The sequence below is a fragment of the Lissotriton vulgaris genome, chromosome 10, assembly GCF_964263255.1.
Source record: "Lissotriton vulgaris chromosome 10, aLisVul1.2, whole genome shotgun sequence".
NCBI classification, from domain to species: Eukaryota; Metazoa; Chordata; class Amphibia; order Caudata; family Salamandridae; genus Lissotriton; species Lissotriton vulgaris.
Window position 1 is genome coordinate 582,368,550 of NC_141698.1, and position 16,004 is coordinate 582,384,553.

The 16,004-nt window shown below is 45.0% G+C and overlaps 1 protein-coding gene across 1 annotated transcript in view; it reads right to left on the reverse strand.

The window, feature by feature from the left end:
* Nucleotides 1-16,004, reverse strand: part of SNX29 (sorting nexin 29) — a 1,754,850-nt gene that overhangs the window by 792,571 nt on the left and 946,275 nt on the right. The window contains exon 15 of the mRNA XM_086941425.1: nt 6,645-6,751. Coding sequence (XP_086797551.1) covers nt 6,645-6,751 — 107 coding nt within the window. The remainder of the gene's footprint in view (nt 1-6,644; nt 6,752-16,004) is intronic.

A 16,004-nucleotide genomic window follows, 5' to 3' on the forward strand; every position in this document is an offset into this window, starting at 1 on the left:
TTATAAATAAATATATATATTTGATATATATACCTTGTGTGGTGTCCTTTCATTTGTATTCAAGGGATTATAATTGGTCAAACAAACAGCTTCACATGCTCTTTGAAGTTTAGCCTAAGACTGCTGGTCCATCCTACCGCTAGGATAGCTTTTCTATAAGGTTGACTTTACAACCACCATCAATACGGGTCGTTTAGACTGGTGCAAGGTGCCCACTAGAATAGTGGACATCATATGCCAGGCTAACTTCTCACACCCACGATTTGCATTTAAATGCACTTCTAACCTCAAAGACATGTTGGTACATACAAGACCACAAGGACACAGACAACCGACCATTATGGGACCTGCCTCCCATCAAGGGTTACTACTCCTGTGGATCATGTTATGTGTAGAAATTCACTGAAATCACCAAAGAAATCCAGCTGGATACACTTTCATGAGGACACAAATGGCACACATGAATTGCAATTCAAAAAGTTGTGTCTATATGGTAGCTTGCCCTTGTGTGTTGAGATATGTAGGCATGACCACGCGCCCAGTAAAAGTGAGAATAAATGAACACCATTGCAATATACATTGCAAAAAGATGAGTACCAAAATGAGTACACGTTATCTCAACAAGGAGCACTTGAGGCACACCCTAATATGAATAGGGTGTGCCTATATGTGAGTTCAATGCTCACTGTGCCCCTGGATTCAAGCTAGCCCGGCTGATGAGGGGTGATACCCAGAAACCAGTCCCAGGATGCTTGTTTCCTGTCCAGGGAGAACCTGTCCTGGAAGTTCGGGGTGGACTAGTTCCATTGGGAGCAGGGTCAAGGCTGATTTGCATATGGCGGAAGGGCATGGTGGGCAAAAAAACAACAATGTATTCAGGCCCAGATCTCTGTACTAGGGGTGAATGTTTTGCACTGACCAGCATTCTGTCCATCAATTGTTCTTTTTACACTTTCCTAGAACAGTCAAATCGGAGGGGGACCCCACATCAATTTAGGCAGGTCGATGGGGAAAGCAACAATCAAACACTGGGAGGGGACCTGCCCGCAATATTTTTAGTGAATGGCCTTGGCATGCCCGAATGCAATAGTGGGAAAGGAAATAGTGACTCCCACTCGTACCATCTACCTCTCTAAAATGAGCAACTGTAGGTCCTCAAACTGTATTTACATCATCATATGCCCATGCAAAATACCCTATGTTGGTGAAACAGGAAGGGAGATTAGGCTGCGCATCGGAGAGCACAAATCAAACATTCGCACTGGCAAAAGAGGAGCCCCTTTAGTTGAGCACTGGGCATCTAAGGGACATTCCGAAATCGACCTCAGATGGTCCATATTGGAAAAAATTCAAAGCCCGGCAGGCACCAATCCCACATTGCTGAGAAAAAAACGTGAGGTCTTTTGGATCTTCTTTCTCAACAGCATGGAAAAGGGCCTGAATGAGGAATGCCCATGGGCAAATGCCTTATTATAAACTGCTCTCTGCTCTTTGTACCCTTCCGGCCTGCCGATCGCTTTAAAGCATCCTAAAACTCTGTATTATTTCATTTTTTCTATTTTCATTTATTTTTTTTCTCCTCTCCATTTTTAACACCTGCCCTGTCCTTCCACAATTAATATATCGCGGGGGGGCTCTATCTCCATATATAGCGCAGGTTAAGTATACCATTGCCACTTACAGTAAGCCGAGACGTAGCCGTAATTTTTGACCGTATTTTTTGATTACATCTTTATGCTAATAGCTGGATTCCACTTAGAACGAATACCCTCAATTTGATTATCGTACCCCGGGACGACCATCCTATTATGTCTCATTATTGTCGATGAGATCCCATCTCGAACCTTTGTTGTTTAATGAAGGTTCCCCATTATAAGATGGCCGCCGCTATTGCAAGGTACGGGTCAGTACCTTTTTAGACCCGTCTTTTATGTCGCTTGGACGCTAGGATTCTCCAACGCCGCTACACCTGAATCGAATAATGGCACCCGCCTTCCGGATATATAGACGGACCCAACATAGTACGCTTAGCCTGTCCCCGTGCGTGCAAACTGGACCGCCGACTGGAGACTGCCCCCTTCTAATACGCCAGGTAAGCCAACTCTGCAGACCAAATCGATATATAACCTCCACTTCTGCACGACTCTCGCTTTGTGGTAATACACGTCTGTCGCCCACTAGGTTCCTTCCAGGAGGGACCCGACCAAATTTGAAAACAACCCAACGGCAGAACTGACTGACTACCAAAGACATTTTCATTGGTAGGTAGTTTCTCTTCCTGATGTTTTCTTTTAGCCGGCTCTTTCCACAACTTAACCTCCCTTCATCCTATCAAACCTCTTTTTCCTGTTGTAGATTAGCATTACCTATACCCCCAGTCGGCGGCTCCAGCACTGACCAGAATCCAACTCGTGGCTTTCCCTTCACCGCTGAAAAGGTACCCCCGGAATAACTCCCTTTGTTGTTATAATGTATTTTGGTATTGAATCAGGAGGATATTGCAGTTATCGCTTAAGTAAGCCGCTATCTCCTACGTTTCAGGTTTACTCATTTTTGTGCCGATAACAGACAAGGTCAGCATCGATCTAGAATCCTCCATGGTATCTATCCTCAGATCTGAAGGTACGCCCTCTAAAACTGTGACCCTGTGACCCTTTACCTCGCCTTTCTACTCTTAGGCAAGACCAGCCCCAGGCAAGATAAGTATACTGATGTGCCTTCTCTTCCACCCCAGGGATACTCTTCTCTTAACCATCCATGCGCCACCCCCTGCGGGGTGCATTCCGCCACGTATAACTGGGACCTGATACTTCCTAAGGCAACGCGATCTCCTCTTGGCACTGTCTAATCGCCATCTACTGCGTTTATTTCACATCAGCCCCACTTGCTATTAATAGGTAAAATCTAATACAGCACTTCTTTTATGTCGAGCCAAACGCATTTTGTACCTATCAATTGGAGATGCCTCTTGTCGATATCCCCTCTCATGTGTTTAAGGGTTTGTCCTTTTCCCCTTTTCATCTAAAATGTTAATATATTGATGTGGTGTTTTCACTGTACAATTGGTGTCTCTGGGCCTAGTCTAGTCGTGACAAACTGTTAGTCATTATTTTTATGAGTATCGTAGTTATTATATCTTATTTTGCCTTGAACCCACGCAAGTATGTTTTCTAAATATATGTTTTTAATATGTTTTCCTATACAGAATTTTTGTACACTTGTGGTTCCTCCTTCTCTACCCCACTTTGCCCTGATGAAGGTGCTGCCCCGGACGGGGCCATACACCGAAACGCGCGTTGGCGTCTGTTCCTATTTAGGAACCCATTGAACCAACCCGGACATTCGATCATCGGTCCCCTTGTCATCTAAATTCATCTGTGCTTAGTGTTGTATGATGTATGAAGTGTGAATGTTCTTTTTTGTATGAGTGTTAATGGTATGCAAGTATGGAGATAGAACCACTATTTAATTGTCGTGAAGATGCTTATTTATTTTGATGCTAAACTATTTATATCTACATACAATGAAAATGAATTCTTAAAAATAAAAAAATACATTTTGATAAAACTCAATGTGTTATATGATGTGCTTGGGTTCAGGGCAATTTCTATAATACAAAGGACCTCTCCAAGGCCATTCACTAAAAATATTGCGGGCAGGTCCCCTCCCAGTGTTTGATTGTTACTTTCCTAGAACAGGCCAGAAGGAATGGAAGAACCTTGCTAATGATACTTAGTAGACAGAAACAGGTTCTAGAGAGAGTTTTGATATGCTCTTCAAAGGAAAGCTTGTAGTAAAAAACTGACCCCCAGATTTTTAGAGTGAGGAGTTCCAAGAACTCCTGGACGACATTTCTTGGTCCATCAGCGAGGGAAGCCAAAAATGACAACCTTAGTTTTATCATCACCATACAAAGTTAATGTATTGTGGTTCATTCCAGGCAGCTAGCTCTTTAAGTCAAGATAAGAATTGAGGAGCTCATTCCTCAGTGCTTCTGTCTAACCTTAAAATTAGTTGAGCGTCATCAGCATATGCGTAAAAACTCCACCCGTGAGAGTGAATGAGTATGCCAAACATTAAAAAAGTGTACGACTGAGGACTGATGCCTACATTACACCTGTGCAAATGGATTAGGCAGAGGATGTATAGTTTAGTCAGGGAAACTTTGGTCCTGTAGGACAAAGGTAAACCAATTGTGTACTGCACAGGGCCGACTTTAGGGCGGTGCGACCGGTGCCACTGCACTGGGCGTCAAGCTCGGTGAGGCACCATTTGTGCTCATAAATCTGCACTATTTGTATCGCCCAAGAGCTTGCAGAGCGCACCGCTATCCCTCTTTCCTTTCCACAACATGGGTCCTCGTTGAAATAAAAGGAGGACTCCTGTGTTCATGCCATTGCAGATTACGCAGATTTACTGCCAGCTCCCGCCCTTACTTCTTTGTATTCTCAGAACAACTGCTTGGAGCCGGACGGGAGACTAAAAAAAAGTTTGTTTTCGTGGATTAGCAGTGGCACACAAAGTGAGCAACATTCTTGGTAGTGCATTAAAGGTCAGTTTGGTCACATTAATTGTTCCATTAAAGTGTTTTACGTGATGTCCATATGTTTCATTTTTAAAATTGTCAATTGGAAGTCAGGTCGAGAAAACCCATATAATAAGTAACATTTTACTTGGTACAGCGTTTAAAAGCTATACAGAAAGAAACATTCAACTTGGTGTAGTTTTTCAGATGTGCCGCATGCTGTAAAAGGTTAGACCTGTGAATTAAAGTCGCACAGAACAGGAAGATTGCAATTGCATAATTAAACTAAAAACGTTAACATTTCTGTCTTGATGAATGGTATGGTGACATTAAGTTTTGCCTCCCTTACTTTGAAAAACATTTCAATAAATATGAACTCCCAAACACCAATAAAAGTTTGCTTCCTAACGTTTATTTTTGCTATTATGCCTGCTGCAAAGAAGCATACAATGCAGATTACTGAACTGTATTTAAGGTAGATAGCTCAGTGGGGTACCGCTTTTGTCACAGAGATCCTTTTGTTACTAGGGGTGGGTGGAATTTGCGTAATCACGTTACGCAAATCTCAGTGAAATGGTAAAAAATCTCTGCGAACACTCAGAAATTTCAAGAAGAATTGCTTGTTTGCGATGCTTTTTCACTGTTTGCAATCGCTGTTTGCGTGCTCGGGAGGAAATATCTCGGGAACACGCATTTGAGAACGCGAACAAGCAAAATATTTTGCGAAGTCACGGAACGCAGAATTTTGGGCAATTTTGCGTTTTCAGCGAAACGCGAAATTCCGCAAGTGGATCGGAATTTACCACCCAGGCCTATTTGTTACTTGCAGTTCATAGGTTACAATCCTAATAAAGAACAGTGACCAATGAACTGTCATTGAAATGCTGCATGGTATAGGTTAGAACATTGTTTTTTCCACCTGTCTTTTATTATCCTAATGTTGCTAAAAAAAAGGGTTTTTTTGGTTGAAATATATTCTTATTAGTGAAGCCAACCCCAACCCCAACTTGTTTGTTATGTTTTAAATCTCTAGACAACATGATGTTAAAATATGCTACTTACTGGTATGGATCACGTGATTCTTACATCTTGTAATCCTCGTGTTATGTAACGTTTGCTATAGACTGAATTCCTCACATATGATTCATTGTCTCTATATAATATATGTGCGATGTGAAGTGCTCTGACAACCTACACTGGTGTGAGTAGTGTTATAAAACAAAATGTATGTAAGAGAGGGACTATAGAGAGATGAGGGGCAATGTAGGGTGGTAGTGGAGCAGGAGGTCATGGGTGGGGGGCGCCAAAAAAGACTTGCACCCTGCGCCACCAGCACTGAAGCCGGCCTCCGTGAACGGCCAAGTAAAATGGATAAATCGAATAAAATCTGGGCTGCCATTCTTCCATCATCCACAATAAGCAGATGCCGTTAGTGGCTTTGGCCACCCTAGTTTCCATGCTAAGAACTTTTCCGAAAAGCAGATTGGGCAGGGTGGATGGAGAAGATGCAGTCATCCCATGAAGTTAAGTATTTGTTTGTTGGTCATCGCTTCAATTGTCGTACCAAATAGTGGCAGTAAAAAGATGAGGTGATGCCTTTTAAGACATTTTAATCAGAAGAACGCATTACATTTCAAAGCAGGGGCACTCAGCTTTGTATTTGACTCGGAAAAAAACTCAGGCAAGTGAGTCTGATGAGGACAAAAAGGCCTCTTAAAACTACAGAAATAAAAAAAATAGACATTATCATGCACTTTCAACAAACCTCCGTTAACAGAATCAACAGATAATGATTGTCTGTACAACAATAACATTTCTCTACGCAGATGCTGTTTGGTGTGTTGTATTGCTGCGTTATAAACACAATAGCTGTTGATCAGCCCCACGATTTCAGGCAAGAACAAGAAAAACCCAGACTAAGTTACATTTTGTTCGGTTTACTGGCGAATCTTTACTATGTAATTTTTTTATAAAACAAGCAAATGTTTGCATGTTTCTGTATAAACAAATCAGCCAGACTCCTGTCAGGGAACAAACAGTTTGAATCACGAGGGCCCATCTTAACTCTCACGACTAATTTCTCATTCGGTTAACGTTCTGAGCTGTTTTATATTCTCACCTCAATCAACTTGCGTTCGTAGGAGTTTGCCAATTCTTCGTTGTCTTCGGCGGATTTGAGTACAGGGGGCGCTATTTCGCTATCAATGTTTCGAATGTTGAACATACCTGAAATACAAGATCCGATGTTACCCGAGTAAGCAAACTGAGCTGGGCTTTTCCTTAGAGGCACAATCATTTGGTGTTATACTTAAGTGTGAGATAAACAACAATAAACGTGTCCCACCGGCAGCCTTTTAACCAATAATCAATCTAGTCTACTCGATACCTTTACAAGTTATTTCACGGAAAGGGTGCCCATGCAATATTCCACCCAGCCTGGATGGCTCCATCTGTCCCAGAGCCCTGATTGCAGCCTCACTGTGTTTAGTTTTCTAGCTCTGCTCTGACACAGCATTTGAATCACTGGGTCTTTCCTTCTGGTTCTGCTCCTTCAGAATCCCCCGGGATAAAAACACACACTTAATTCTGACATCCTTATTCTGCAGGTACCACTTACCCACTGATTTCAAGTACTCCAGGGTCAGATGTGAGAATTCCTTCACTTAATATAAATTTTGAAAAAAGCTCATAACACTTGCCAAACCAACCATAAAGCTAGTATTCACAGGGCATTTTTCCTTGCAAGTTTGAAGTAGTGAAGTGTATCCGGAAGGCCGGTTTTGTCACACCCGTAAATTAGTTGGTAGGATAAAAATCCACACAACTTCACGTAACTCCATTAATAGTTCTAACTATATGATGTGTGGTAAGAGGAGTTAAAGCCCATCGGAATGTAACAGTTTATTCATAATCGAGGACTCAGTGCTTGATTTCTGTTGGAAAAAACATTGGCAATAGGTACATGATTTGTCAATGATTGTTCTTTTTATAGTTTTCTTAAAAAATGTTTCACTAAGCACGGGGAGTGGGTGGTGGGGATAAAGTAAAAATAAAGGAAGGCTGAGGGGACAAACACCACTCAGGAAAGTGCGCAACACGGAGGGTGGGGCGGGAAGCACACAAGAGGGAAAACACACAGAGAAGGAGAGAACTACATGCGGCAGAGCGCAACCAAGGACAGCGCAACCAGGGAGAGCGCAACCAGGGAAAGCGCAACCAGGGAAAGCGCAACCAGGGAGAGCGCAACCAGGGAGAGCGCAACCAGGGAGAGCGCAACCAAGGAGAGCGCAACCAAGGAGAGCGCAACCAAGGAGAGCGCAACCAAGGAGAGCGCAACCAAGGAGAGCGCAACCAAGGAGAGCGCAACCAAGGAGAGCGCAACCAATGAGAGCGCAACCAGGGAGAGTGCAACCAGGGAGAGCGCAACCAAGGAGAGCCCAACCAAGGAGAGCTGGAGTATAGTGGCACATGGGGGAGACAACAAGGTACCACATGCACCCTCTTGGAGTGTTTAGTCAAAAAGATGGACGTAGTTTCATAACAGTGAGGAGTGGAAGACATAAGTCAATTTAGTGCATGGTAAAGAGACTTTGATTCAAGGAATGAACAAACACAAGATGGAACAAGGAACGCCATTGAATGCGAAGCAAGGTGACAAAGAATCAATGGTAAGTAATAGGTGGGTTTTAAGTCCACTGTAAATTCTTGTTTAGCCTACAATAGGTATTTTCTAAACAGACAGCTTGCACTATCTGGTAGGCGAGACCTAAAAAGATCTATTTTCAGAGGATAAGTTCTCAATAATAAATTAAATATTAGTGCTTGGGGCGGACTTGTGTTTCTGCAGGCTTTTTAGCAGTTTTGAATTAACTTTTGGAATCTATCCAATTCTTGTCATAATTTGCTTAGGGCCAAAATATCCATGAATTTAACATTTCCCTAGTGTTTTTTGGGGTTGTAGTAGTGAATTAAACAAAGGGCTTTCAAATTAACTTATGTAAATAAGTGAATGGTGTTCATATCCTTGACCAATTTGATTAATCTATTTTTTTTGTACCTTCGGGTGATAGAATTGAAAATTAGGAAGCGCCCCTCCTCGTTCCAGTTACAGTTGAAGAACTTCAAAGCATGCCTGGGCATTTTTGTCCCTATATATTGTTGCATCCAGGGTGGTAAATAGACCTGGTGGGCTCTGAATAAATTAAGTAACATAAGGAATAAGGTAATGTTATTCAAGTTTACATGGCCTAAACGAGAGAGTGCTCGAGACTCCAATTCATTAATATCTGGTTATTTCTTTAAAAATGAGCATACAGTTTGCTGACGTCAGGATATCATATATGCAGTTCTAAACCAGACTCCCAAGTATCACTTCTTCTGCACTGTGAAGAGCTTATGCAAGTTTATTTCACTGTTTAATTTATATCCTGATCCCGACCCCTACAGGCGGGCTGCCCTATCTATAGCTAGTAGACTAAACCACGGATTAATGATAGTTATGAGTACATCAACAGAATAATCTAAAACGTTGACTCCCTCCCCTGGAGATTTTGCTGATGGAATATTTAAGTGGCTGAGAAGGAGTAACAGAAAGGGTTCCATATACAAAATATAAAGGGATAGGGAAAGTAGTTACCCTTTCTGGGTACTGTGAGATATCTTGTATCGATCAATTCACTTGCACTGGGAACTCAAAATGCTTCATATGACAGCCCAGATAAATGGATACTCCACCATGTCAGTTTCTACAGATATCAAGAACAATGAGTGTTGACCAGTTTCTGTTCTGTTCTATTCAGTCAATCAATGATATCACTAGATTGCTTTAACAAGTTTGATTGCTGTCATAAGGGTGTCAATATCGTACATTATGCGGATGACACAACTTATTTTATGTCTGGAGGGAGAACAATCTACACCCCTGGAAGTGTTTCATGCTTGCCTGCGGGATACAGCACAGTGTATGAGAGAGAAATCGCTACAATTCAATGCTGATAAAACCGAGATTCTTTACTGTGTGGCAGGGAAGTCTCCCCCCTTACTTCCCACTAATTTCTGGCCTCTAGCCACAGCCAGTCCACCGACTCCTGCGGAGAAGGTAAGGAATATGGGAATCATGTTTAAAAACAAATTAACCCTTGAATCACATGTTAATAAAACCGTGGGGAGCTGCTTTGCTATTATCAGAGCCCTTCGGAAGATCCTTCCGGTCCTGCCAGTTCAAGCTCGAGCATAGGTAGTATGAAGTACCATCCTAAGCAGACTGGATTATTGCAATGCCTTGCTGCTGGAGATCCCAAAATATTTGATAGAGAGACTCCAGAGGATTCAAACGATAGCAGCTAAGCTAGCCTTGAGGAGGCAAAGACGTTCATCTGCCTCTATGGCCCTGTAGGAGCTACATTGGCTCCCTATACTGAAAAGAGTCCAATTTAAGTCGCTCTGCATAGTTTTCAAGACCCTGCATGGGTCTGGCCCTAAACTAATGTAGAAGAAATTCGCCTGGTATGTCCCTGGTAGGAGCCTCCGCTCCTCCTCCGCTAGAATGGTGAAGGTTCCAAGGTAAAAAAAATAAGTCAGGAGGCAGAGCCTTTAGCACCTCTGCTGCCCGACTATGGAATATTTTTCCATTTGAGTTGAGACAGCTGGAGGATCTTCTTCCGTTTAGGAAGAGATTAAAGACATGGCTCTTCCCGAGTGCATAATTCTACCATTCTGATCAGACCCCCCTTAGCATGAGCCCAGCTGGGCACACACAAGTTAGCGCCAGGAGGCCTGCTAGGTGACAGTGCGCTTTACAAGTGTTGAAATAAAAAAATAAAGTTGTATCTCTTCCTAAAAAAAAAGCTGCCCTCCCATGTGTTACCAACATGGAAATTATCTTATTGATCCTCTGGGCAAGTAATTGGGCATGATTTTATAGTTTGAACAGAGATGGGTGACTAGGCAATATTGCCCCATGTATGAGGGTGGTTTATCTATTTTCTAGAAAGGCCATGTTAGAAATGGGGGCCATGTTAGAAATGGGGGTATCTAGTTGGCAATGCTTTGCTCCGTTATCAATGTAGGGACCCTTCTTCCTAGTTAGAGTAATGGTGATACACTTCTAAAATAACTCATGCTCACCCCCTTGGTAGCTTGGTACGAGCAGACAGGCTTATCCCAGAGGCAGTGTGTAAAGCATTTGTGCACACATACAGTAATACAGGAGGCAGAAGCAAAAATACAGGGGAAAACCAAGCCAAGGATGCCAGGTCTAACACGTTTCCCCTCCAGCTGAAAAGCGGGGAGAACTAACCACCCTCCTGAGGGTTCTCTTCACTAAGGCGGAAAAATCTGGACAGACCATCAGTAATGACGTGTTCTGTTGTAGGGCAGTGTTCCACAGTAAAGTCCATCCCCAGTAGGGAAATGGACCTCCTCAACAGTTTTGGGTTCTCACCTCTCATCTGCATCTACCATCTAAGGGGCCTGAGATCGGTCTGAACCTGGAAGTCAGTCCCAAACAAGTAGGGCCTCACCTTCTTCAGCGCCCAGACCACAGCAAAAGCCTCACGCTCAAGCGCACTCCACCTCTGTTCCCTGGGGCGTAACCTCCAACAAATAAAGGTTACAGGTTGGACTAGGCCCTCATTATTTAGTTGTGAGAGAACAGCCCCAACACCATGCTCTGAAGGGGGGCGCTAGAGGGCGCACAAGCAGAATGGCCGCCATCTGGTGAGGCTCCTGCACCCTGGAACATTTATCCTTTGAATATCCTTACAAACTGGATCGGAATCTGGCCCAAATGATTCCTTTATAAAGATTAACATACCGCCTGACTGATTCATCATGCTCCCGTTTTGCGAGGCCCTAATAGCGATTCATAGCGAATCGCTATTAAGGACTCGCAAAACGGGATTCATGTAGGAATATGCAAAAAAAATGCGATTCCTTACAATTCCTTATTTGCGATTAGCTAATTGCTAATCGCAAATAAGGAATAACTCCCCATTCATTCCTATGGGCCAAAAGGCCCATAGGAATGAATGGGGAGTATTCCTTATTTGCGATTAGCAATTTGCTAATCGCAAATAAGATAGCGATTTGAAGGGTGCCAGGGGTGTCCACAGGACACCCTGTAGCACCCCTCAAATGACATTTTACACATGTGTTGCACACACACATGTCCAAAGGACATGTGTGTGTGTAACATGCAACTCAGAAAAATGCATTTAAATGCATTTTTCTGAGTTTTCGCAATTTACCACGAGGTCTGACCTCGCGGTAAATTGCGCCTAGAAATTGCGAATTCGCAAAAAAAAATAGGATGATGAATTGCATTTAAGGAATCTCAAATAGAGATTCCTTAAATGTAATTCCTCGCAAAATGGCGAGATCGCAATTAGCGATTTTTACATTTGGGATGCTGAATCCCAAATGCAAAAATCGCTCTCGCAAAGGGCCAGATTCTCAGAATCTGGCCCTTTGCGAGCGCAAAAAAGCTTGATGAATCAGGCTGTAGGTTCCCAGACTCTGTACAACTTTGGAAGCGACCCGGAGCTGTTTGGCTGAGCATGAGAGCGCGGAAGATCCTCCCGCACTTGGCACTGGAACTGCGGGGGTTAAGGAGCACGGCGGCTGGTGAGAGGAAAGCCCGAGGATTACCACGAGGGAGGTAGTCCCAGAAGACCGGGCGCGATCTGTGGCGTTGTAGCGAAGGCTCTCATATGATGCGCTATTGGCGCCCTAAGACCCCTGCACGAGTTGGGGAAATAGCACATTGCAGATCGAGAGCAGAAATCGGGAAAAAGACGGCGGAATAAAACTGCAACCCAATCGCATGAACCGACCGGCAACTGTGCACTGCATCGGCCTGGACTGGGGCACACGGGGTGAGATTTTGCTGCATCACACAAGGGGAAAGGCGCGATTGTAGGACCCCCACAACAGCGCACAGGGGCCCGATAGGACAGCGCTACAAAGCCTCTAACAGCGCCAACTTACTTCACGGCAGCAGTGGCAGCAGCAGGAGGTGCGACTGGAGGGTCTGTGCATCGGAGCGCAACGGAGCTTGTGAACACCCTACCGACAACTCTGGTTGCACACTTACTCGAGTAATGGCGCAGTGAGCATCTGTGAGGGGTGGCGCAGTGGACTGCATGCTGTAGTGGCGACTAGCTGCGGCTAGTGATCCGGTCAGCCCTTGCAGAGAGGCCTACCCCTGTAGTGTGCTGTTCCTCCATTGTGGAAATTGCAATTAGGAGGCCATATTGCACATGTACACTCACACAATACAGAGCAACTCATGCCAAGCTGCGACGTGAAAAGAACCACTACACATCGGGCGGGGCACTGCCGTACTGCACAGAAGTGAGAGCGCGAATCTGAGACCCCCGCAGCAGCATGCTGAGACGAACCTAGGCAGCGCTCGAGACCTGCGGAAACGCCAGCCTGCCCCATAGCAGTAGTGGAAGCAACGGAGAGCGCGACGGAGGGGTAAATGATTTGAAATGTGTCGGCGCCTGAATACATCATCAGAATAGCACAAGCTGCTAACTAACAGACACTGGACTTGTGCGAAAGAGCCAATCTGAAGTACGTGAGGAACCTCGCCACACTCGCAAGATAGATACCAACAAGGCGCCAACAATCAGGGCTTGAGTATCAGTGGTACAATCGCGACACCCTGTAGAAAGAGACACTATGGGGAAGCAGGATAACCGCCAGCCGAAACTTACCTTTGATACTGCCAAAAAAGGAACGAAGCCTAACTCGGCGGATGCCGACAGCAACAGTGCGGACCTGGCGGGGAGCAGCGCACCACCCACAGACTTGGATATGCGGCAAATACTGCAAGAAATGAGACAGGGATTCGCCACAGTGGTGGATAAAGTGGACCAAATGTCATCTAGAATGGATGCAATTGTACATAAAGTAGACCAGCATGAAGAACGAATTAAGGAAACTGAACGGAGAATATCTGATAATGACGATACCACTGCCAACCGCTCGACGCAACTAGCGAGGATGGATAACCTACTACGGGTAATCACTGCAAAGAGCGAAGATTTGGAAGCCCGTAATAACATACGCGTTACTGGTGTACCAGAATCCACAGACACAGGGCGAATGGAAGACTAGGTAGAAAAGGATGCTCCTGACCTCCATTGGCGCCGAGGCCTTCTCCACGCAGTTCATCATTGAGCGTGCACATCGGTCACTGGGCCCTGTGCCAAAGCCCGGAAGCCCACCAAGATCTATCATCGCACGATTGTTGAACTATCATGACCGGGATGTGGCACTACGGGCAGCACGCACTAAACAGACTCTGTCATACAATGGGATATCCTTCTCTATTTTCGCAGATTTTACCCCGCAGGTGCAAGAAGAAAGACGCAAGTTCCTGGATGTGAAAAAGAAGCTACACGCAGCCCAAATTGATTACACATTGCTATATCCCGCGCGCCTTCGTGTGACTCACCAAGGGAAGCAACATTTCTTCACAAATCCGCAGCATGTGGAGGATTATGTGAAATCTCTGAGGATAGCGCAACGAGGAGAGAGCGATCGAGATCCCGCACAACATGGCAATGCGCAAGAAACAGACGAGGAAGCTTGAATTGAAGAAACTACCGCATTGACTGTCCACTTCACAGAACTACTAAAGTTACTGGATTCCGGCAGAGTGAAGAGACTGGGGACAATTCACATACGGGGGGCCCAGAATGTCCACATCTACTCCAGTGGTAACGTATTCCAGGCCCCACTGCCCCTCCTCGACCAAAGCCAGCGGGTGCACAGGTCCCACGGTTTGAGGAGGGAGAGGTGGCTGTGTGGCTCTCTAGAAGGTTCCCCCCTACGGGTATACCCCAATGTTGGAGCGTATTGTTTGGGGATTGTTGACGGTATGGTTATGGGGCGTGGGAAGTGGGTGGGTAGACTATTCTGGCAAGTTGGGGCTGCTTCAGTGGGTGGAGGGGGGTAAAGGGACAAGAACCGGACTATAAACAAGACTCATTGATGTCCTTTGTTGCTGAGGGGAGCGGGGGGAGGCTGACTTGGGAGTATCAGGGGTTCGACTGTTGTAGATTGTTGCATCTGGGAAACATACACCTGAGTGATATTTACCTAAGTAAGGTTACAGATTTCTGTGTAACATGGCGAAAATTGACATGCTGCACATCAGCAGCCACCAGGTATGCACTGAAAGATAGTACAGGGCCTCATCAGGGCAGACATCATTACTATATAATACGCTACATATGGCGGGAAATGGACTGAACATTATCACATGGAATGTCCGTGGTTTAGGGGATCCACAAAAGAGACGTCAGGAACTATCGTATCTCGACAGGCATAATATACACATTGCTCTTTTGCAAGAGACACATTTTAAACCACAGACCAACAATTCCTTTGCTGGTAGGTGGGCGGATCACGCAGTCTTCTCATCATATTCGACATACGCGAGGGGCACGCAATCCTTATCAAGAAAGGAACTCCGTTCACCTTGGTAGGAGTACGTAAAAGCACATGTGGTCGGTACTGTCTGGCATGGGGACGTTTAGGGCACGTCTCGGTCACGTATCTGTTGTTATGGCCCTAATATAGATGATCCCCAATTTTTCGCTGAGCTTTGGGCCACCGTCATGGACTCAGGGCCCGATCACATAATATGGGGTGGAGATTTCCACATATCGCACAATCCAACAATTGATAGATCGCACCCGGCCTCCCACCATTATACGAAAGCACGTGCTGAACTACACAACATACTTGTAGAGTGCAATTTAATTGACACCTGGAGACACGTCCACCCCACTAAACAAGAAGGCACACATTTCACTGCACACACAGCGTCATGGGCATGCTTAGACTATATATTTCTATCACAGAGCCTATGCCCAGCGATATCAGCAGTGATGCACTTGGCCAGGACCTATTGGGACCATGCTCCAGTGCGACTCACGTTGAGCGCAGAGGACATAAAGCCGTCGAGCTATTACTGGAGGTTACAGCCTACAATCCTACTGGATCCTGTTTTCCAGGAGGAACTAAGGGACGAGGTCTTAGACTTTTTTGAACACAACAAAGGCTCTGTCTCCGGATGTGGAAACTATTTGGGAAGCCTTTAAAGTCACCCTGAGAGGGATCTGTACAGCAAAAGGCTCTGGAGTGCTTAGGAGCATACTGATTCAGAAAAGGGGTGCAGTGAGATAAATAACGGTGATGGATCAAGCCCTGATCTTTGGACTGGGTAAGAGTGGTCTGCTTAATTCAGACACTCTGTTCATCACCACCCCCTTTTCTGAATCGTTTTTGGCCACTATAGGTGTGGCAGGGTATACTCAGACATGAGTCCCTTTCTCACTGCACCATCAGGATTCAAGCAAGCCGGGCCGAAGACGGCTGAAATGCCAGAAACCGGTCCCCGGTAGCTTGTCTCCTTTCTGGTGAAGAATTGGCTTGGTAGTTTAGTCTGCCCTGTTCCCATGAT